The sequence below is a fragment of the Tursiops truncatus genome, chromosome 9, assembly GCF_011762595.2.
Source record: "Tursiops truncatus isolate mTurTru1 chromosome 9, mTurTru1.mat.Y, whole genome shotgun sequence".
NCBI lineage: Eukaryota > Metazoa > Chordata > Mammalia > Artiodactyla > Delphinidae > Tursiops > Tursiops truncatus.
The window spans coordinates 18,317,946-18,342,096 of NC_047042.1; the positions used below are offsets into that span (position 1 = coordinate 18,317,946).

Below are 24,151 nucleotides of genomic sequence, written 5' to 3' on the forward strand. Positions count from 1 at the left end.
GGGGACACGGGTTCGTGCCCCGGTCTGGGAGGATCCCGCGTGCCACAGAGCGGCTGGGCCCGTGAGCCATGGCCGCTGAGCCTGCGCATCCGGAGCCTGTGCTCCGCGACGGGAGAGGCCGCAACAGTGAGAGGCCCACGCACAGCAAAAAAAAAAAAAAAGGAAATCAGAGGTTTAGAGATGCTGAGTAACTTGCCCGAGTAAGTGGTGAAGCTAGACTTTAAACCTACATCTGTCTCCTAAACATTATATATTTATAAACATTATAAATATTTTTAACATTATACCATATTGTCTGTGTTTTGTTCCTCGCATAGAAGAACATTAGAGAGGAGAAAAACACAGCTGCTAGACTCAAGAGTGAGGGGAAAGGGAACTATTTATTATGCTTTTGATCTTCTCCAATACACATGGGGCAGGACTGTTCCAGGATGGCAGTTAGGTTAATTCTGTTTGCTTTTTTTTCTTGGCCCCTAGGCTGGAAGTGGCTTCTGACCACCCCAGCAGCTAGTGGCACCTGGCAGTATGTGGGGCGGCAGCAACAATATCTGCTCACACAGTCTTCCTCCAGACGGCCTACCCACAGCCTGCTCCCCTTCACACAGGCAGAATGAAAGCATCAGCATTCCCAGACCATGACGCTTGCCAAGAACTCAAATGCTATTCAACAGAACAAATATGGTTGAAGACAGTTTATGATCTGATTATATGTGTAGGCAGAGCAGCTGCCCCAGCACCCTTGATGATCTGTGCTAATGGGAGGAGTTGGGACCCAGTGTGACGCCCACACCACTTGCACTTGGAGGGGTTTCATTTGGCTCGGGAAGAGTGAGGTCAAGAAATGTTAACTTAGGGCTCCTCCTGGGCTTCAGGGAGTCCCTGAAATTCTATGCAAACTTTGTGTGTGTATGGATGAGGGGCTTTAATTGTTGTCAGATTTTCAGAGGGGACCCTGACCCCCAAAGATTAAGAATCATTACTTTGAGACTAATTCAGATAATGCTTTGTTGATTTAATATTAACTGGAGCTAATTTAAAATTAGTTTACCTTTCTGTCTGGTTATCTAGGTGGTGGGAAAATGTTAAGTAGAGTGGAAAATGTGTCATTCATTAACCAGTGGTAGTTTAAACCAGCAGTGAAGAGCCAGGGTCTGGAGCTTTGTTTTTCTCTAGCACATGGTCTTGGGCAAGGAATTTAAACATTCTGAGCTTCAGAATGGGTTGATAACTACAGTTCTACCTCATGATGTTACTATGAGGGTTAAGCAAGGTAATAAACACAAAGTCTTTAGCACTACCTAAGGTTAGCCATTACTATTACTTGTTCTATTATTTCTTATTTAACGAAGTGGAATCACTATTGGTGGCAGAGTCTTTGTGGCAAGAAGATGTGAAGGTTGTCCTTCCAATTCCCTCACATGCTCAGGACAGGCTGGGTCCTCCCACGTGATCCCTCCTTTCTCCTCCCAGATCATTTAAAGCTGGCATAGTCTTAAGGCCAGCTCGAGAAACACCTTCTCAATATCTCCCAGCACATTGCCTATTCCAGCCTGGTTTATCTCTTCTTTTTTTTTTTTTAATTTTTAAAATTGAAGTAGTTGATGTAAAATATCATATACGTTACAGGTGTACAATATAGTGATTCACAATTTTTAAAGATTATACTCCACTTATAGTTATTATAAACTATCGGCTATATTCCCTCTGTTGCACAAAATATACTTGTAGCTTATTTTATACATAATTGTTTTTACCTCTTACTCCTATACTGCCCCTCCCTCCTCTCTCTCTCCCCACTGGTAACCACTATATATATCTCTGAGTCTGCTTCCTTTTTTGTATATTCACTAGTTTGTTGTATTTTTTTAGATTCCACGTATAAGTGATATCATACAGTGTGTCTTTCTCTGACTTATTTCATTTAGCATAATGCCCTCCAAGTCCATCCATGTTGTTGCAAATGGCAAAAATGCATCCTTTTTTATGGTCGAGTAGTATTTCATTGTATACATATACCACATCTTCTTTATCCATTCATCTGTTGACAGACACTTAGGTTGTTTCCATGTCTTGGCAATTGTAAATAATGCTGTTATGAACATTGGGGTGCCTGTATCTTTTTGAATTAGTGTTTTTGCTTTTTTTGGATATATACTCAGGAGTGGAATTGCTGGGTCATATGGTAGTCCTATTTTTAGTTTTTTGAGAAAACTCCATACTGTTTTCCACAGTCCATTTTAGCCATTTTAAGTGTACTATTCAGTGGCATTAGGTACATTCTCATTGTTGTGCAACCATCATCACTATTTCATATCCAGAGCTTTTTCATCATTCCAAACTGATACTCTGTAACCATTAAACAATAACTCCCCTTTGCCCCCTTCCTCCAGCCCCCGGTAACCACCATTCTACTTTCTGTCTCTGTGAATTTGACTATTCTAGGTAACTCATATATTGCGGAATCTGACAACATTTATCCTTTTGTGTCTGACTTATTCCACTTAGCATAATGTTTCCAAGGTCATCCACATTGCAGCATGTATCAGAATTTCATTCCTTTTTAAGGATGAATAGTGTTCCGTTAATGTATATAACTCATTTTGTTTATCCATGCATTTGCTGATGAATATTTGGGTTGTTTCCACCTTTTGGCTATTGTGAATAATACAAAATTTGTTTGAGTCTCTGTTTTCAATTCTTTTAGGTATTTACCTAGAATTGCTGGATCATATAATAATTCTAGTATCCAGAGGCCTGACCTTGGGTCTTCATTGTGTCCAAAGATCTATTTGCTAAGGGTATGGGACAGGGAGCTGTTCTTCTATCTCTGCATCCTCAGTGGCTATGCACATTAGGCTGCCTGTGATCCACCAATATAATGGTACCTTGTGTTTCCACTGAGCATTTACTTTGTGCTAGTTTCTGTGCTGAGCATAGTGTCTTTTGCATGACTCTGTGAGGTAGATTTGATTATTACCCCTCTTTTATAGATTAGGAAACTGAGGCATGGGGGTGTTTTAATTAATTAAGTTACTTATATTTTTGGCTGTGTTGGGTCTCGTTGCTGCACGCAGGCTTTTCTCTTGTTGTGGTGAGCGGGGTCTACTCTTTGTTGCGGTGCACGGGGCTTCTCATTGTGGTGGTTTCTCTTGTTGCTGAGCACAGGCTCCAGGAGTGCGGGCTTCAGTAGCTGTGGCACACAGGCTCAGTAGCTGTGGCTCGTGGGCTCTAGAGCGCAGGCTCAGTAGTTGTGGTGCACAGGCTTAGTTGCTCCGCGGCATGTGGGATCTTCCTGGAACAGGAACTGAACCCGTGTCCCCTGCATTGGCAGGCGGATTTCTAACCACTGTGCCACCAGGGAAGCCCATGGGGGTGTTTTATAACTCTCCAAGGGCACACAGATTGCAGATTCTGAGCTAGGATTTGAACCTGGACAACATCATGGTAGCTCCCATATGTTTAACCTGTATGCATTCTACTTTTTCAAATAGAGTGACCATTAAATTAGTCAGCCAAGATTGAATTTATTTGCCTAGAAGAAATAAACAGCTTATGTGGGATAATTACAATAAAAATCAAAGATATAAGTGAAAAAGCTAATGTAAGAAGCCTCTGTGGTTTAACAGGACCTCTGTTGGGAGCTCCCTTCTATATCTGTGTTAAAGTTTTTTTCTTAGCCTTTGTATATGAGAGGGGCCTTGTACGCTGTGTAGAGGAGCTAGTTTGCTTTCTATTTGGAAGCATAAATCCTCGATTCTACGAAGTTTTTAAGGGTAACCTAGCAGACCTACCAAAACGTACTCTAGGGTGTTGAAATTTGCAATGAAATGTATCACTAGATGGCAGTATAAATCAATTTTTAAAAATCCAACTGCTTTCTAACTCTGTATAGTAAATTAAGCTCTAGGAAAGCACCGTCTTTTTTTTTTTTTTTTGCATCATCGTTTTTGACAAGATCAGGGCAACTGTATTTAATTCAAAATGGCTTTTAATCACCTAGAAGAGAATTCACAAGCTTTTTAAAGTTAAAAGACCTGAAAAGTGTAAAGGCTTTTATAAGGAAAGCTGCTTCTAAAGTTTTAGAAATTCCTGCTTTGGAAGAAGACAAAGTTTTAAGTAAATGTTTTGACTTGAGAAAGTCCATCAGCAAGGTAACATCACATCCACATACTTCTGGGATTCTTTCAGTCGGCCATCTTGGTTTGGATAAGAAGCAGCCTTTAGTCCATAATTGAAAATACAGCTGTCAATTTAGTCCTTGGGGAAGTTCCTTTCAGTTAATGCCAGAGAAAAAGCCAGTATTTAAGTAATTCAGGAAGCTAGAATTGACCCGCTAGGTTGGTTTGACATCTGAGCCCCTGGGCCTATGGACTTGTGGTTGAGATAATGAAATAGATCTCACTCATTAGAAGGGAATTCCCAGCTTTTTACTTGAGAGGGTGCATGGCAGGCAGTGAGAAGAGAGGTAAATGCATTTTCTTATCTCAGTTCACCAAGGTTTGGCCCTCACAGGATGAGAATTTTAATGATCTAACTGTTACCCTGCCTAGGAGAGAGAATTAATGTTTCATTTCAGAGAACGCCTGGAGTCAAAATGGAAAACTAACTTAGAAATGGATTCTTTCTTTTTTTTCTCTCCAGCTGTCATATGTAAATTATAGTCTCTTTTAGAAAGTTCACAGGGAACCAGCATCAAAGAAGTGGAATCCAGCCAGTCCCTCCAAGAAACTGAAATTTCAGGACATGTCTTTCGAAAGGCAAACACAGGCTGACTCCTGCCCACACACCATCAAGAGCCTAAGTGTATCTGAAAGCCATTGTCAAAACACGGAGTGAGGACACCCATGGTCAAGAACATCTTGTGACCTTATGGGCAAATCATTTAACCTCTTTGAGCCTCAGATTCCACATTTGTTAAATGGGCATAATAATAGCTCACAAGGGTGTGGTGAGGGCGAATGAGATAATGGATGTGAAAGCACTTGTAGGCTATATGGTGCCGTCCATATATTGGCTATTATTGCTTTTGACATGTCAGCCCACACAACCCCACTGTCACCCTTCCTCCCTTCCCCCAACACACACACACACACACACACACACACACACACACTAATGTAGACTGAGCATTGTCTTTGTTTTCTAATGCCCCACACCCATCAATCTTCACCTCTTACTCTCCATTTCCACAACCAGAAAAACTCTCCTACATGGACTTTCTGCATCTAACCTAGCCTTGCTTGACTCCATCCTGCTCACTGCTGAAGAAATAATCCTGTTAAAAACTCACTTTGATTATATATCTTTCCCCTATTCAAAAACTTTCAATGGTTTCCTATTGTCTGCAGAATAAAGTCCAAACTTCAAAGTAGCTGAAATGAAAAGCCATTGACAATCTGGCTCTCGGACCTAAATAACATCAATGAGAGGGCCACACGGAAATCAGAATGTAAGTGTCAGTGCTGATAAATGCTACGTCGGAGGATAGGTGATTTGGCCACAAGCGTTTGCCAGCAATTTTTCTTCCTCCTCCTTCAATCTTGACCTTGAGAAAGTCCATCTGAGGCTTGTCTTCCTCTCCGGGGTCATCTTCCCCAACTTTCTATGCATTCTAGCCTCCGCAAGTTTCCTGTACTCACTCACCTGTCCTGGAGCATGCTCTACCACGATATTTATAATAGTTTACTTTTTGAGAGTTCGTTTCTTTTTTTTTTTTTTTTTGCAGGCTCAGCAGCCATGGCTCACGGGCCCAGCCGCTCCGCGGCATGTGGGATCTTCCTGGACCGGGGCACGAACCCGCGTCCCCTGCATCGGCAGGCGGACTCAACCACTGCGCCACCAGGGAAGCCCAAGAGTTCGCTTTCTTGATGGAAGTCAGAAACTCATAACCCACTGGCTGAACCTGACTCCTAGATGTATTTTTGATACTCACAATGTTGGTCTGCACTGTGTTGAACAATGTACCAACTTACTGGAAAATTGATATTATAAAAAATTCCATCTTATCTTGAGAAACTCAAAAAGCTAGCAACAAATCCTAGTCTCTCAGATTCAAATGGCTATGACTGACTTCTTGTAAAAGTTGTCTATATTGCTGCCTCCACCTCCTCAATTTCAACTCTCTTCCCTAATTCACTGCTCATATTTTATTTCTATTATTTCACAAAGACTGTTTTGTCAATGACACGTTACCCCCATAATTTCCAAATCCAGTGGTCTCCTCTCTGCTTTGTCTTACCTGACCTTTCAGCAGCATTTGACACTTAATTACTCTTTGCTTCTTGAAATACTTTTTCCCCAGAACTTGGCTTCCATTATACCCCATGTCATGGGTTCCTCTTAGTCTTCTTTGTTGGCTCCTATCCTCTGCCCCACTTCTTTTTTTTTTTTTTTTTTAAAGATGAGTTCAGTTTTGGGGCTTCCCTGATGGCGCAGTAGTTAAGAATCCGCCTGCCAATGCAGGGGACATGGGTTCGAGCCCTGGTCCGGGAAGATCCCACATGCCGCGGAGCAACTAAGCCCGTGCGCCACAACTACTGAGCCTGTGCTCTACAGCCCGCGAGCCACAACTACTGAACCCCACGCGCCTAGAGCCCGTGCTCCGCAACAGAAGAAGCCACTGCAATGAGAAGCCCATGCACCACAACGAAGAGTAGCCCCCGCTTGCCGCAACTAGAGAAAGCCTGTGTGCAGCAACGAAGACCCAATGCAGCCAAAAATAAATATAAATAGTTAAAATAATACTTAAAAAAAATAAATTGACTTACAAAAACTGGTCTTTAAAAAAAAAGATGAGTTCAATTAAAAAAAATATTTATTTATTTTTGGCTGCATCAGGTCTTAGTTGTGGCATGCAGGATCTTTCACTGTGGCACACAGGCTCTTCGTTGCAGCATGCAGGCTTCTCTCTAGCTGTGGCACATGGGCTCCAGAGCGTGTGGGCTCTCTAATTGTGGCATGTGGGCTCTCTAGTTGTGGTGTGCAGGCTCAGTAGTTGCGGCACGTGGGCTTGGTTGTCCTGCAGCATGTGGGATCTTAGTTCCCCACCCAGGGATCAAACCCACGTCCCCTGCATTGGAAGGTGGATTCTTAACCACTGGACCACCAGGGAAGTCCCTCTGCCCCACTTCTAAAGTCAGCGTGGTTTGGGCTTGGTCAGGGTCCTCTTCTCTATTTGTACAATCTTCCTAAATGATCATATCCAGTCTCAGAGCTTTAAAAGTCATCTATTTGCCATGTCTACTAAATTTGTTTTGTTTTGTTTTGTTTTCTACCCTGGACTTCTCCTTAGGAGTCCACGTGTCTACATCTAACTGCCTATCTAACTTGCCATCTCCTCTTGAATTTTTATAAGCATCTTGAACTTAAACATCACAGAAAAGAGTTTTTGGATTTCCGTCTCCTAAACCTCTTCCTCCTCCCCTTCTTCCTATGTCAATGAATGGCACCACCATCTGCTCTCAGAGCAAAAATTCAGTAGCTCTCTTTCCTCATCTTGCACATTCAATCCATCAGCAAGTCTCCTATTCCCCCAACACATATCTGTACTAGATGCTGTGACGTGCCCCTCAGAGGGGACTAGGGGACTTATGCCCACAGCTGCTGGATGTGTTGCCAACTCACAGCCACTCTGCCCTCTCTGGAAATTGCCCTCCCCTGAAGAGAGCCACCACACTCAAGGTCACACCCCTTTCCTGGGGGTAAGCAAACCATATACAGTGACTGATGCTTGAGGCCCGACTCCTAACACAGGATGACTCTGCTGAGGCCTTCACTGAGACTGCATCACGGCCCAACTTCTCCTTCTGCCCAACCTGCTCCCTTCCTTTCCCTTTTATTTCCCTGTCAAGGGTGTTGATGCTAAGAGCCCCGAATTATACACTTATTTCACCCTGATCTTTCTCAGAGTCAGCGTCCCAGGAAACCCAATCTGCAACATCATCCCAAATCTTTCCATCTTCACTGCCTCTTCTAGTTGAAGCCACCACCTTCTCTTACCTTGACTACTGCAGTAGCCTTCCCCCAATGTCCCTGCTTCTACTGTCTGTTTTCCTCACAACTGTCAAGTTTCTTTTAAAATATTCAATTTGTTTTATCTTATTTCATTAGATAATATGTGATACAAAAATGTGATATATATGTATGTTTTGAATCTTTAATAAAAGTGAAAAATGAATGCAAAAAGAACGCAATGCAGAAAACTTAGTATGAATGTTATTCTCACTAGATGTTCAAATCTGGCTTAGCACAAGTTTTGTTTATACTATTTTGCATTTTTACAAACTTAAATCACTTTGGCTCATATACTTGCTATAAAGTGTTGGCAACAAAATTCTTCAGATTCACATTGTTTGGCCGCATTATTTCTAACAGATATAGATTTACTTCCAGTTTAAGAGAAAATAATATTTACTGTTGGTGCATGGTCAAGTATATTTTAAAGATTCAGTTAGTGCTTTCATCTAAAAACTTGTTTTTTCTTAAAATGCTGACATCTTCATTGAAATATATCTATATATATGCATGCATTCCACTCAGTTAAGATCTGGAACTATTGAAATTGCCTGTATACCTTTCCTTGATTATAATCCCTCCCAACTCTCCAGAAGTAATCACAACCATGAGATTTGTTTTTATCATTTCTGTACTTACAACTTTATAGTTTTATCATATAGATATTTATCACTAAACAAACAGTTTAGTTCTCCTTTGTTTTTGAGATTTATAAAAATGAAGCCATAGTGTATCTGCTGTTTTTTTCCCCACTCAAAAGTATATATCTAATATAATATAATCATTTATGTTGATATTTGTAACTTATGTTTATTCATTTCCATACTTATAGTAGTATTAATTCATCAATTTAATAAGTTAATTATCCACATAAATAAAGCCACAATTTATTTATCTATTCTCTGTTGATAAATATTGGTATTTTCCATTCTTGTACATGTTTTTTGGTGCTTATGGGCAAGAATTTCTCAAGCGTTATACCTAGAAATAGAATTGATGAATTTATTTAGTGTATGCAAATGCTCAATTTACAAGATAATGCCAAATTATATTTTGAAGTGATTATACCAAATTTTACTTTTACTAACAGTATAAGAAAGCCTATTGCTATAAATCATACTAGTGCTTTAAATTTATGCCAATAAAATGGACATTATCATTGTGCAATTAATTAACATTTTTAAATTACTAATGAAGTTGAGTATCTTTTCATATGTCTGCCATTCGTTTCCTTTTCTATTAAATTCCTATACATGTCTTTTGTTTGATTTTTCCTTTTTTTTTTTTTTGGCTTTTAGGAAATTGACTTTCAAGAGTTCTTATGTATTCTGTATTGTTATCCTTTACCACTAATAAAGTTAACAAATATTTTCTCCCAGTTTGTGGCTTTTAGCTTTCTTTATGGAATATTTTCATGAACAGAAGTCTTTTATTTTAATCTAGTTGACTTTATTTCCTTTATGATTTCTGTGTTTTGTTCAATAAATCTTTCCCTTTTCTTAGGTTATATTTTCTTCTAAAAGTTAAATTTTTGCTTTTCACAGTTAAGTCCTTAATTCATATGGAGTAGATTTTTGTGTACAATGTAAGTAGGCATCTAATTTCTCTTTTTTCCCCAAATGGTTAACTATGAGGAACTGTGAAGGGTCTGAGATTTATCCTACTTACAAATGAATAAGCTAGCCTGCCACAGTCTCATTTATGCTGGCAGAACACACGAGACTCCTGGGTCACAGACGAAGGACGGGATCTATTACTCATAGCACAGCAAGCAGTGTGTTGGTGTTGGTTCCGCTTGCCGTGTTTCCAGACAGAGGGCTATGAGAAGAGGGCTGGGTGGTAGCTGCAGTCCAGTGGGTTATATTACAGGAGAGGACACTGAGCATAGGGAACCTGCATCTTCTATAATGGGCAATGAGTCAGCCTGATCTTTGCCCCAGAGGAAGACATTATCTTTTTAGAGAACAATAAAAAATCTACTCTTGCTCTGGAGGGAAATCCTGTCTCTATCCTCCCAGGCTGTTAGTATACAAAGAGTCTTGAAAAGATAGCTTGGAATAAAAGCAGTTAGCGTCTCTGCACACAAGACCTTCAGAAATACACGGGGCTCATGTAGAATTGTCTCCCAACAACAACCAATTTGGGGAGAATCAGATCTTAATGCTAATGAGTTTTCCTATCAGTGAATATAGTATATCTCTATATTTAAAAATAATTTCTTTCAAGTCTTTCACTGAAGTTTTATTATTTTTTCCATAAAGGTTCTATACGTATTTTGCTAGATGTATTCCTGGGTATCATGAGTTAATAATATATTTTTTTGAAGTTATGTTTTCTAATTGCTTGCTGTGTGATAGAGAAATACAGCTTCTTAGAAAACTTTTAAAAACTTCTAAATTGTAAAGTAAAGCATAGAAACAGAACACTAAATGAAACAAATGTAGAGCTTAGTGGATAACTATAAGATGGATACACTGTAGCCACTATCCAGGTCAAGAAACAACTTTTCCTGTCATCTCAGAAGTCCCTCTATATGCCCCATACAGTTCACAGTCCCCTCTCTTCCCCCTAGATAACCACTATCCTGTCTTTCATAGCAATCTCTCCCTTGCATTATTTTACGCTATAATTTAGTCTTGCCTGTTTTTTTTTTTTAAAAACACCTTGTTATGTCTTTTAAGTCTCTTTTAATCTATGGATTCTCCCTCCATCCTTTGCTTTTCCCTACACTTCATCTGTTGCAAACTCAGTCTGTTTGACACAGAGTTCTACAGTGTGGATTTTGCTGGCTGCACACTCATGTTATAGTCCATCACGTTCCTGTGTCCTCTGTATTTCTTAGAAATTGGCAGCTTGATCCAGATGCTTCATCAGGCTCAGGTTTTATCCATTTATGTTTTTTTCAGGAAGTCTGGTTTTCACTCTTTTAAAAAAATATTAGCAGCCATTGATACTCAATATTTAGACTCATTAATTCATTGTCGGTTGCAAAAAGATGATATTCTATTTCTACCATTTTGCTTTCATGTATTACTTTGAATAATTGTATGAGATGCTTCCCTTTGCCTACTAGTTCGTTATCCATGGAACAGTTTATACAGAAAAGGCAGAAAAAAATGCTTGAGTTTTTCCCTTTTACTTCCCCAGTTTTTTTTTTTTTTTTTAGAAATGTGATGTTTATATTTTGATCTTAAATCTAGTCATTTAATTAATTTCTTATAGATTCTAATAATTTTTACCTGTATCTTTTATGAGAGTAATTATAATCATAAAATGATGATAGTTTCATTTTTCCTTTCATATTCTTATCCCTTTTACTTCTATTTCTTGTTTTACTCTGCTGGCGAAGATTATGCAGTATCAACAAAGGTACTGATGGTGGGCTTATCTGTCTTGTTCTTTATTTTAAGGGACTACTTTTTACCTGTCATAATTCCAAGTAAAAGTATATTGTTTGATAGAAATTGTTTCTTAGGTAAAGGAAAATTGTCCTCATTCCTACTTTTGTAAAAATTGTTATTATCATCAGGTTTTAAGTTTTATCAAATGATTTTTTTTGCATTTATCAGGCAATCATATGGTTTTTATCTTTTAGCCTCTTAATGTGGTGATTTAAATAGATATATTTTGTTTATTTATTTATTTATTTATTTATTTATTTATTTATTTATTTATTTATTGCGGTACGCGGGCCTCTTACTGCTGTGGCCTCTCCCGTCACGGAGCACAGGCTCCGGACTTGCAGGCTCAGCGGCCATGGCTCACGGGCCCAGCTGCTGCACGGCATGTGGGATCCTCCTGGACCGGGGCACGAACCCATGTCTCCTGCATCGGCAGGCAGACTCTCAACCACTGCACCACCAGGGAAGCCCTAAATAGATACATTTTAGAATGCTGTTCCTGTTAGGATACAGAGGGGCCTGTAGTTTTCCTTTTTCAAACTGTCCTCAGAATGAGCTGTAGGACCATTGCTTCTTTCTGTTCTCTGGATAATTGTGTACTAAATAATCTGTTAATTGAAAGTTTGATAGTTATTTTCTTTGTGGAATATTAACATTTAAAAAAATTGAGGGGTAGCACATAAGGAACGTTTTATTTTTAATTTTTCTGTGTCCTTATGTTTTATAAGTCTCTTGTAAACAGCATATTGATGGGTTTTTAAAAATCGAATCTCAAAATCTCTCTTTTAACTAATTTTAATCTACTTCTGTTTATTATGTTATCTAATTTGGTTTTATTTTTTTCTATCTTACATTGTGCATTTTATTTGTTCTGCTTTTTCTACTTTTTTGTTTTTTTGTTTTTTGGGGAGGGCCTTCTTTTGTACTTATTTAGTGTTTTTTTCTTTCTTATTCCACTTCCCCTCATTGTTTTGAAACTATATCTTCTACTGTTTACTTAAATTTTTATCACTTATTTTTAACTTTCTAGAAACAGCACAGAGAATACTATATAGTGTATCCATTTTAGAGTTATATTACCTGAGTTTGAACCCAGCTCTTTGCTTTCTAGCTATTTGACCTTGGGTAAATTATTTAAACTCTGTGCCACTTTTATCTGTAAACTGAGGATAACTATAGTATGTAACTCAGAAGGCTGTTACGAGGGTTAAGTGAGTTATTACATATGTCTAGTACACTATAAACAATCAGTTGTGAGCTATTATTCATCTATATCTCAACTCTCTTCCCAATTAATACACATTTCTTAAACTCTGATTATCTCATCCTAATTTACATGTTATTGTTACCCAGTATTTTAGTTGTCTTTTTTTATTCCACAAATTAATGTTTTATTATTGATTTGTACAATGTTTGTTTAGATTTATTCACACGTCCCAAAGTCTTTGCTCTCTATTCCTTTTTTTTTTTTTTTTGGTACACGGGCCTCTCACTGTTGTGGCCTCTCCCGTTGCAGAGCACAGGCTCCGGACGCACAGGCTCAGCGGCCATGGCTCATGGGCCCAGACGCTCCGCGGCACGTGGGATCCTCCTGGACCAGGGCACGAACCCGTGTCCCCTGCATCAGCAGGCAGACTCTCAACCACTGTGCCACCAGGGAAGCCCTCTATTTCTTTTTGAATCTCAAACCTTACTTCTTTTTTTAAAAATTAATTAATTAATTAATTTTATTTATTTATTTTTGGCTGCATTGGGTCTTTGTTGCTGTACGCAGGCTTTCCCTAGTTGTGGCGAGCGGGGGCTACTCTTCATTGCAGTGCGCAGGCTTCTCATTGCAGTGGCTTCTCTTGTTGTGGAGCACAGGCTATAGGCATGCAGCCTTCAGTAGTTGTGGCTCACGGGCTCAGTCGTTGTGGCTCGCAGGCTCTAGAGCGCAGGCTCAACAGTTGTAGCGCACAGGCTTAGTTGCTCTGCAGAATATGTGATCTTCCCATACCAGGGCTTGAACCCATGTCCCCTGCATTGGCAGGCAGATTCTTAACCACTGCGCCACCAGGGAAGTCCCTCAAACCATACTTCTTGACTCATTTTCAGAAATTTTATCTGTGTTGGCCTATTGCTAGTAAATCCCCTTAGGTTTCATTTATCTGAAAATGATTGTATTCCATCTTTGGTCTTAAAAAAGAGTTTTGCTATATAATATTGTACATCAACTATAATTTTTCAAAAAAACTGTTGAGAAAAATGAGTTTTGCTGAAACACAGTTTCAGACTGACAATTATTTTACTTCAGCACTTCGAATATATTATGCTAATGTCTCTGGTATTTATTTTCAGTCTAGAAATTGTTCTTTTGTAGGTGGTATACATTTCTCTTTGGTTACTTTTATGGTAGTTCCTCTAACTTTGGACTACACTTTTACTGTCATGCTTGAATTTACTTTTCATTTATCTTGCTTGATATCTATCATACTTCCTATATGTGTGGATTCATATCTTTCATCATTTATGGAAAATTTTCAAACAATTTCTATTCAAATATTGTCTTTCCATTATTTTATTTCTCCTAGTGGAACTCTGATTAGACACATATATCTTCCCTGATGCTTAGCCTCTTTTTATTTTCCAACCCCTTGGCTTTCTGTATTTCATTCTGGGAAACTTCTTTAGATTTGTCTTCTAGTTCACAACTTTCCTCTTCAATTACACCTAATTTATATTTAATTTACAAATCATATTTTAAATTTCAGGGATCATATTTTTCAATTCTAAGCATTTTGCTTCAAATCTATCTGGTTGTATCTAATGGATTCTTTACATTTTTTTATTTTTTAGAAATCACCTTTATTTCTTTTACATATAAAACGTGATTATATATATTCTCTATATAGTAATTCCAATATCTAAAATCTCTGGGGCAATAAATCTGTTAATTATTTCTGATGATTCTGTCTCATGGTTTATTTGTGTGTTTAGTAATTTTAATATTGTGAGCACTTACTTTGTTGAACATAATTGGTGAGATCTGTGTGCCTGAGATCTGCCAGCTACCAGTGCTCTAGCAAGTTCTTTGATTTCTTGGTTTGGAGTTTCTTTGATCATAAGGAGAGTGTAAGATTGAATTCCAGACTAGAGGGGGCCAGTTTCATGGGTTAAAAATTTCAGAGGGTGACTATTCCTCTTTTTCTTTTTCACCCTATCTAGAATCAGTGTGGAGACAGACTTCTTGATAAGCTTCTTTGGTTTGCTAGCATGAATATTCTTCCTAGGCCACCCTTGTCTAAGGTTATGGCCATCTTCAAATGTCCTGGTCTAGGGTGAGATTCTCAAATTTAGCCCATCTACTTGCAGTGGCCCAAGGCTTAGCCTCCTCCCATTCCCTACTCTGATATATGGATTTGCTTACAGTGCATGCTACTTTTTACTCTTTTTCTTTTTTATGACTTTGGGATTTCTCTTACTTCCTTGCAAGCCAAGCTGTCTATTAAAAATAAGCTCATTGTAACAAAAATAAACAAATGGGACGTAATTAAAGTTAAAAGTTTTTGCACAACAAAGGAAACCATAAACAAAACAGAAAGACAACCTATGGAATGGGAGAAAATACTTGCAAATGAAGCGACCCAAAGGGATTAATCTCCCAAACATACAAATAGCTCATGCAGCTCAATATCAAAACAACAAACAACCCGATCAAAAAATGGGTGGAAGGACTAAATAGACATTTCTCCAAAGAAGACAAACAGGTGGCCAACAGGCACATGAAAAGATGCTCAACATTGCTAATTATTAGTGAAATACAAATCAAAACTACAATGAGGTATCACCTCACACCGGTCAGAATGGCCATCATCAAGAAGTCTACAAGCAATAAATGCTGGAGAGGGTGTGGAGAAAAGGGAACCCTCTTGCACTGTTGGTGGGAATGTAAACTGGTACAGCCACTATGGAGAAGAGTATGGAGGTTCCTTAAAAAACTAAAAATAGGGGCTTCCCTTGTGGCATACTGGTTGAGAGTCTGTCTGCTGATGCAGGGGACACAGGTTCGTGCCCCGGTCCGGGAAGATCCCACATGCCGTGGAGTGGCTGCTACCGTGAGCCATGGCCGCTGAGCCTGCACGTCCGGAGCCTGTGCTCCGCAATGGGAGAGGCCACAACAGTGAGAGGCCCACATACCGCAAAAAAAAAAAAAAGAAAACTAAAAACAGAGCTACCACTTGATCCAGCAATTGCACTGCTGGGCATATATCTGGAGAAGACAATAATTCAAAAAGATACATACACCCCAATGTTCACTGCAGCACTATTTACAATAGCCAAGACATGGAAGCAACCTAAATGTCCACTGACAGATGAATAGATAAAGAAGATGTGGTACATATATACAATGGAATATTACTCAGCCATAAAAAAGAATGAAATAATGCCATTTGTGGCAACATGGTTAGACCTAGAGATTACTGTACTAAGTGAAGTAAATCAGACAGAGAAAGGCAAATGTCATATGATATCACTTATACGTGGAATCTAAAAGAAAATGATACAAATGATCTTGTTTACAAAACAGAAACAGACTCACAGACTTAGAAAACAAACTTATGGTTACCAAAGGGGAAAGTGGGGGGAGGGATAAACTAGGAGGTTGGGATTAACATACATACCCTACTATATATAAAATAATCAACAAGCACCTACTATATAGCACAGGGAACTCTACTCAATACTCTGCAATAACCTATACGGGAAAAGAATCTGAAAAGGAATAGATATGTGAATACGTGTAACTAAATCACTTTGCTGTACACCCGAAACACAACATTGTAAATCAACTATACTCCAATACAAAATTAAAAAAAAATAAAATAAGCTCATTGTAATTTATCCAAGACCTGGTAGAACAGTGTGAGGAAGGCTTTTTAGAGTACTTAGGTCATACTGCTAGAAGCAGAAGCCAAGAGTAATCTTTTAAAAATGTAAGATGGTTTCCATCTCTCTCCTATTAAGACCCTCAAATGGCTTTCTCTAACACTTAAAAAACGTACCATCCATTCTGGCCTACCAAACCGGAAGCTGGTTCCTGGCACAGCTCACATCCCCTCCCTGCCACCTTGCTGTTCCTCATGAGTAGTGACCTTATTCCTGCCTTAGAGCCATTAAACTAGTGGCTCCCCCTGGCTGGCTTGTTCTCATCATTCAGGTCTCACTTTAAATGCCACCTTTTCAGAGCAGTCTTCCTTGATTCACCTCCCAACTTCTGCATCTCATCACCATGTTTTAATTCCCTCTAGGGTACCTATTATCATTAACTGACATTTTCCCGTTTATTATCTCTTTTCCTACTAGAACATGAGACCTACAAGAGCAGGGACCTTGTTTGTCTGGTTTACCACTATCCTCCCAGGGTTCAGAACAGTTCCTGGCACACAGCAGCGACTCAGTGCCTATCTGGTGAATGACTAGAGCTGAGTATTGGCAACGACATCTCTTTAGACAAGACCTAGGCTCTCCAGTGCTCCACAGTGCCCACTACTTCCTATTATCTCCCCACCCCAGCTTGCTTTGCTCTGGTAATTTACTTATCTCCACGGCTCCGGAAAGTATTGAGTTTTCAATCCTTACCCATAAATGTTACCCTAATTATCTTCGACATTTTGAGAGCAGAGGCTGTGTTTCATGTTTCTTTTCTTCTTCAACGTCTTGCCTATAGTAGGAGGGAAGGAATTAAAATTCTTTGAATATCTCCTACAAGTCAAGCACCAGCACAACACTATACCTTAATTTATAGCCTCACAACAACACTATGGGGCCCAGGCATTACTATTTGTGTTCATTTAATAGGTGAGGTTAGAGTTGTTTAGGGTCACACAGTAAATGAAGGATCCGGCATTGGGACCTACCCAGACAACACATACTCAATATGAACTACTGTGAAAGGGCTGCTCATGTCTGAGGAACAGGTGGCTGTTTTCAATATGCAAAAGTCGAGATGGAGCAATTAATTGGATGTTTCAGACTATTTCATGTCAGGTTTTCCTTAACAGTCTGGCTATTCATTTATCACTTTCATTCCACTGAGTCTATAAAGATTTAGCTTGAGGTGTATCTATACTTGGCGAGAAGAGGCTTTGAAGATGTTAATCGTGTTTTCCACATGATGAGGGTCCTGCACATCCAATAAGTGTCTGCTGTTGACAAATATTATGGAATCTGACAGGAAGGAGATTTTTCCAAAGACAGTTATTTCAGTCAAATCATCACCTGTCACTGGATCACTGGACAAAGACAGATGCCGAATGTACCAAATGTGTGCCACACCACTAAACAATCTTTTAAATAACAAAATCTTATTTTTATTTTTTACAGAAATTCAGATATTCCAACAAATTTCTTTATATCCTGGACCTTAAAAAAATTACACACAACTTTTGGACGCAATACAACAGAACAGAATGAGAAAGGGAGTCACTTTTTTTAAAAAAGATAAAAACATACTTCGTATACTTAACATTTAGTGATTTACATGTGTATTACCTATGTACAAATGGTACATTGTCAATGACCCATCTTCAGAGCACTATGGTATGCTAAATTACACTTAGGTTGTATGGAAAAAATTTCTTAAAAACATTTGCATGTGGGCAGGAAGCACTTTTTCATTTTCATAAACACCACTATTAGTGTTGTAGGACTCCCAGTGGAATCTGTAATTTACATTGATTAGAGAAAGCCAATACCTTCTATTTTCATTATAGATAAAATAGAGAGGTACCTCCCTTTAAATCAAAAATGAATTCTTGAAAAGTTGTGTGTAATTGAATTTAGTAAGCAGGGTGTTTTGAATGCAGTGGGAGAGTTAATATTTAAAGCAACAAATAACTCCCAGAACGGCTAATACTTTAGAGATAGTAAGTATTCCCCTAATTTGGTTCTTTAGAAAATCCATATCTTTGTGAATTGAGTTTCACATATTTGACTGTATCTGTAATATACTTTTTAGCCATTTGAAACATAATCTCATTTATGGTGAAAAGATGTAGTACCAGAAACATTTGGCAAAACTAGGAGTGTGGTCCTAATAGAGACAGGGTAAGAGAAAACAACCATGATCTGTATCTTGCTTGATTCTTCTTGTATTATCCTCTGTCTGCTCTTCCAGTGATATACGCTAATTGGATCTTAATTTCGAGTCTAAAAATGAAGGCATTCTACATGTTCATGTTTTCTGCTCAGGTGTAGCACGTGGTTTGGCTTACGCTGACTACCCCACACATACATTTTAGCTTGTTTTCATTCTCAAGCAATTGGCTACTTCAATATTAAATATTTTTCTGTTGTTGCATATTGGCAGGATATGTGGTGAGGGTGGTGGTGGGGGAAGCCTGGGAGCAAAAGATTGCTGAAGACAACTGATCATTTGTCACTACTTCTAAATGCCAACCAACTAAAAAAAAATTGAGTTTTCTTGAAACCAACATTAGTAAACAAAAAGACAACTTACTCCTATCAAGTTTCCTATCAAGTTTCTTCTGTATAAGTTTATATTCATTTATTTCTAAGGCTATTAAATTATTATTTATTTTTTTAGTACCACTCACTATCATTTAGAAATGGGTTTAATGGAATGGTGTTTTTTAAAAATAAAAATGAGTGCCTGTCAGTAAGGGAAAGAACGGATATGGATTTCTGATGTTATGTATGGCAAAGAAATAGAAAAAAAAGAAGGTATTTTAGATGCTATTTATAAAGTATATTAAATTCCTATGCATATATTAGGGAGAAATAGAAAAAGTGTTTATTTGATAGCAGCCTATACATTATATGTGAGCATCCAAGGTGAAAATGAGCTTTCTATATTTTTCAGAGTTCCTTGATGCTGTTTCCTGAAAGACAGGGAAATCTATGTTGCTCGGGAAACTATGATGTAAAGATGTACTTCCTGTAATATACAGCTTGATGGAGTAATAGTATATGTCAGAAACACTTTCTCAGTAATAACACGTACAGACAGATTAAACTGAACACAGAACTGGTAAAAAGTTTGAAGCGTTACATCTCTTAACCGAGTGGTTTTAACTAATTACACAGTGACATAAATGAACGGCAGACATGGGAACCAAAGGTCATGGCTCCTATGAAAACATTCACCGGCATTTTCCAAGATGCTTCCTCCATAACTGATGCTTGATCAGCTTCTTGGCTATTGAAATAGGAATAATTTAGGATGGACTGCCTTTTTTAAAATAATCTTTAAAGATTAAAGCTTTCTGTTTTCTGTTTGATTAAAAAAGGACAGTTTACAAACTTCGGTACATATATATTTTACATGTTAATTCTAGCACATTTATATTCCTTTTCCTTAAAATATTTCCTGAATGTGATTTCTCATGAATATTATCTGCTCTTATTCAATGATAGTTTCCAATGAGCTGGTGTTTAATCCGTGATCACATCTCCTTCCAGAAAATCACTCCCATCTCTGCCGATCTAGATTTAGAAGGTGCTTTGACAGTGGACGCTTCACTCTCGCCCATATCCATCTTGGTACTCTGATCTCTCCCAAGCGTCTTCCTTCTCGATGTTGATGTACAAAAGCTGTTATTCAATTTGTTTAGCTGTTATTTGATTTGTTTTGTGCTCATTCTAGAGAATATTGGCTTAGCAGAACTGCAGAAGGGGGTACGGGGTGGGGAAGAGAAAGACAAAAGAGAGAAAGAAGAAACGCATCATTTTCTGTCCTCCAGATTTTTGTGCATATTTGTCACGGAAAAACCACACCAACAAATGGTTCAAATGCACTTTAGATTTGTTATCAAAAGAGACTTGAAAAGTTTGAGGTTTCTGGTCCATTAAACAAACAGCACAGTCTTCCTGGTGAGGGGATCCCCTGATAACCCAGACATGCATATTCCCTATGTGTGGGTGAAGATTACAGGCTGCTTTGAAAGAGCAAGGAAGAATGCAAAATGATCCCAAGCATCACTGATTTTTCTGCCTGGCATAGAAAATGTCTCCTTGAGTATTTTCCTTTTCCTTCCAAGTTTTACTTTCTTATCCAATCAACATTACAACAGCTACAAAAGGAATGATTATAAAGATGAATCATCCATGATCCAATCACCTTGAGACACAAACGGTTTTCTTCCCATGTCTCTTTCTATTTCTTATCTAAAATGTGCACTTATTTGGTACAGTAGGAATCACAGTATAGATGACATTTTTAACATTATATTGAAAACGTATTTCCTGCGTTTCCACTCTGCATCATCAGCATCGGTTTCTCATGACTGCATAATATTCCATTCCATTCTCATGCCTCTCCAGTCCACGCTCAATATTACATTCTCAATGATTTCACAAATGTCAGATATGTAGGTAGGTTTCTGTTTCTTTTGTTATTATTATCAATAATGAATATCTTTGCATATAAAACTATTTGTTCTCTTAAATTCTTTCTTTAGGACAAATGCTCAGGGGATGGCTGCTTTTTCTTTTCTCCAACATATTAGGGACTGTGCCTATATTGATAGAGACCACAAACAGTATGATCGACTCCATTCTTTGTATGATTTTCATAGACTTTGGCACTGTTGACCAGGGCTTAAGGGCACCTTATATATTGTGAAGATGGGTCAGTGCACCTAGTTGGCCAGATTGGGGCTGAAAGAAAAAAAGCCTGTTGGGTTTTACATCACAGAGCACTTAGAAACACATATTATAATGAAACAATTGGCCCATTATTCAGTTTTAGTCCTCGTTTCACATCTCAAGATAAGATTATGCTTTTTGAATAGATGCTAGGGAAACCTCTGAAAGATTCTGTCGTTGTTTCTAGAATTTAGCCCCTTGTTGTTTTCCAACATGCTTTAAAAAATTTTAATGCACTTCATGATTTTTAACGAACTTCTCTCAGTGAGAGAAGTTGCTTTAACGTACCCAGACTACACAGGGGATAATTGAAATATGATCATGTCATAATGATGATTAGTCTGTAATGATTCTTTGAGCTTGAATCATGCAGGCAGGGCGATTTCTTCAGATAAGCAACACAAGCAAGCCATCCATGGATTTTACATAGTGCTACAGGCACTTCTGAACTTGGTGTGGTCTCTGTTGCTGTGTCATGGAGGTGCTCTTGCTTGATGGTACCCAAAGTTGGGCTTGTGGGTCCATGATTCCACTACTCCAGCATAATTCACTCACTCTGCATAATTTTCTATTTAAAAATCCACAAAGCTGCATGCCTGGGTTTTCGAGTAAGATTTGTGAAAGGTGCTAGTGGGGGAGGGTAGGAGGAGTGGGGTTGTAAGTGTAGGAAGGAGAACAGGGAAATGGGCGATGAAAAGTGGCCGTGTGTGTGGAAGAGAAGGTAGTCCCAGGAAGTGTACTTCTCAGGACTATACGTGTGTGATGTAGGGCAAGAGGGAGGCGAGAGGGAGTCCCCATTGTCTTAGGTTTGCAAATGAATATACCCCTGATTTCACGATAGAAAAGCCTGACGTGGTGTGAACCATTTGTTAGCATCTCGGAAACGGAGACTCCCGCTTTCTCTTTCCACAGCTCTAAGCTGCCTGATTTGGCTTTATAACATCCCACTGGGCTGGGAAGAGAGCAAACAGGGGTGGAAGGGCTTTAGATCAGGGCTTTAGTTCTGACACACAAGCCTGGGGAGAAGGGAGCTTCCTACAGGGTAGGTACCTCCCTGGGAAGATCCTGAGCCTTCTTGTAGGAAGGGAACCTCTGTGGCCAGTCTCACAGGGTTTCCAGTTTCCGGTCCACCATCTGGGCCCGTGGCGGAGGGGCAGACCAGGACAAGTCATTCATCACCAACCCTTCCTGGATCTGCTTTGGTCTTGGGTCACGGGTAGCCTCCGTGTAGCCAAATGCCTCACTAGATCCCTCGCTGTAATCTCACCGTCGATTACTCAGCCCTTCCTTCTTAAAGTTCTCTTCTTTGTTGACCACTGTCCACATTGGGACTATACTCCCCACCCCCAGTACTAACCTTGGGTGGGGAGGTGAGGAGTGTATGGGAAAAGAGAGAGTGAAGCCTGCAAGCCAGGCCTGGACTAGGGAAGGCAAGTGGGGCTCCTCGGGTACGAGATTTAAGGAGGCGCTCACTCTCAGGGTTGTGCAAATGCAGGGCGAGGGCCTCCTTAAATTTTGCATGCCAGGCTCCTCATTTGCCTCACCCTAGTCCCAGTCCTGCTGTGAGCACAGGCTGCACTGTCAGGAGGCCTCCTGGGAAAGCTGGCTGGGCTGGGGTTACTCAGACACAGCTCCCTAGGGCGTGACGCCACCATGCAACAGGAACCCTGGGGCATGCGAGAATTCTGCAGCCTGTGCTAGGCTAAAAGAACAGCACCTGTGTTCCAGGGTTGATCAGAACACCAACACTCCTTATACAATACCAGGAGAACACTTTGCCAAAGGAGAGCAATTAGAATTCTACAGCAATCACTTAAATGGCCCGCACAAAGAATTTTCCACCGGAAAGCTTGGCAGGGGCTAGCCTTTCAAACAGACGTGTGAAGCCAGCAGGTGGAATAGGATAAAGGGCAGAGTTTCCCTCTCCAGATGTTACTGTCACTCCTTCTGCCTAATAATTCTGAGACACCAGGGCCGTCTGCAGAATTTTGTGGTAGCATTAGCATGGTTACACTGTGATCTTCGCTTTGTAAAACATTCTGCTTTTTTCAAAACTTTTGCTAACATTTCCCACGCACCATGGATGTTGCAAAGCTCAGGGGAGGCGATTTAAAAGCTGTCATCTTCTCCCAGGTTTGTACAGAGCAGGGCTGAATAAATAAGTCATTCAATGCTGCTGTGGATCTTTGTTCAGCCGGGTTTGTCCTTGTAACACGTCATGGGCTCTGAGTCGCCTATGTTCCATTTCCAAAGGGCTCTTTGCAAACCCTTTACGAAGCTGTCATTTGAATCGCTGTTCATGAGAGCAGCATTTATAACGGCCACATTGTCCAGGCTGTCTAAATGCTGTGGTGTCGTTGAATTTTCTATGTGTTTGCCGGCTTTGAAAGGTCTCCTGTGATCTGCTCTGCGTATTGTTCCTATCCGACCTATTCAGTTAGGGCTGTCAGGATAGCTGAGGGGCAGGCACTGTCTAAGAGAGAAAAATGCTTCGTGGGGGTGGTCAGGCTTTTAGCAGAATAGCTTGCTGAATCTTTGTTGTGAAAATGAGTAAGGGCGGAATTCCAGGCCATTTTTTCTCATTGGCTATACAAGCTTAGTCATTTTCTCTCACTCTATTGTTTCAAACTGTGCCCACCTCTGATAGTGCCTTCTGACACCCTTCATCTCTGGGAGGTTGAATACAGTCCCCTGGAAATAACATCTCACCATCTACACCCTCAGGTGCTGTAGACAGGATCTGCCCCACAGTGGGTGTGGCAGGGTAGAGCTGGCTGCAGATTCTCTGCCTTTCCTCTCCTTGAGAGATGGGGTCTATGTTCCCCTCCCCTTCAATCTGGGCTTTAAGAGTACAGGTGGTTTATTTTTTAACATGGTAAAAGAAAAACACATAAAATACAATTTACCATCTCAACCATGTTGAAGTGTACAGTCCAGTAGTGTTCAGTATATTCACACTGTTGTGAAACAGATCTCCAGGACTTCCCATCTTGCAAATCTGAAATCCCATACCCATTACACAACATCCCCCTTTCTCTTAGTAACATACCCCCATCCCTTAGTAACCACCATTCTGCTTTCTGTTTCTATGA

General features: G+C 39.5%; 2 protein-coding genes across 7 annotated transcripts in view; one reads left to right on the top strand and one right to left on the bottom strand.

Moving 5' to 3' along the window:
- LOC117313575 (uncharacterized) overlaps positions 1–24,151 on the top strand; it is a 101,376-nt gene that overhangs the window by 73,515 nt on the left and 3,710 nt on the right. The window lies entirely within an intron of this gene.
- The window catches only part of LHFPL3 (LHFPL tetraspan subfamily member 3), a 537,058-nt gene continuing 530,664 nt past the window's right edge, over positions 17,758–24,151 (bottom strand). For both annotated transcript variants that reach the window (XM_073810187.1, XM_073810188.1), the window contains one exon: positions 17,758–20,078. In XM_073810187.1, the coding sequence (XP_073666288.1) occupies positions 20,050–20,078 (29 nt within the window). In that variant the 3' untranslated portion in view covers positions 17,758–20,049. The remainder of the gene's footprint in view (positions 20,079–24,151) is intronic.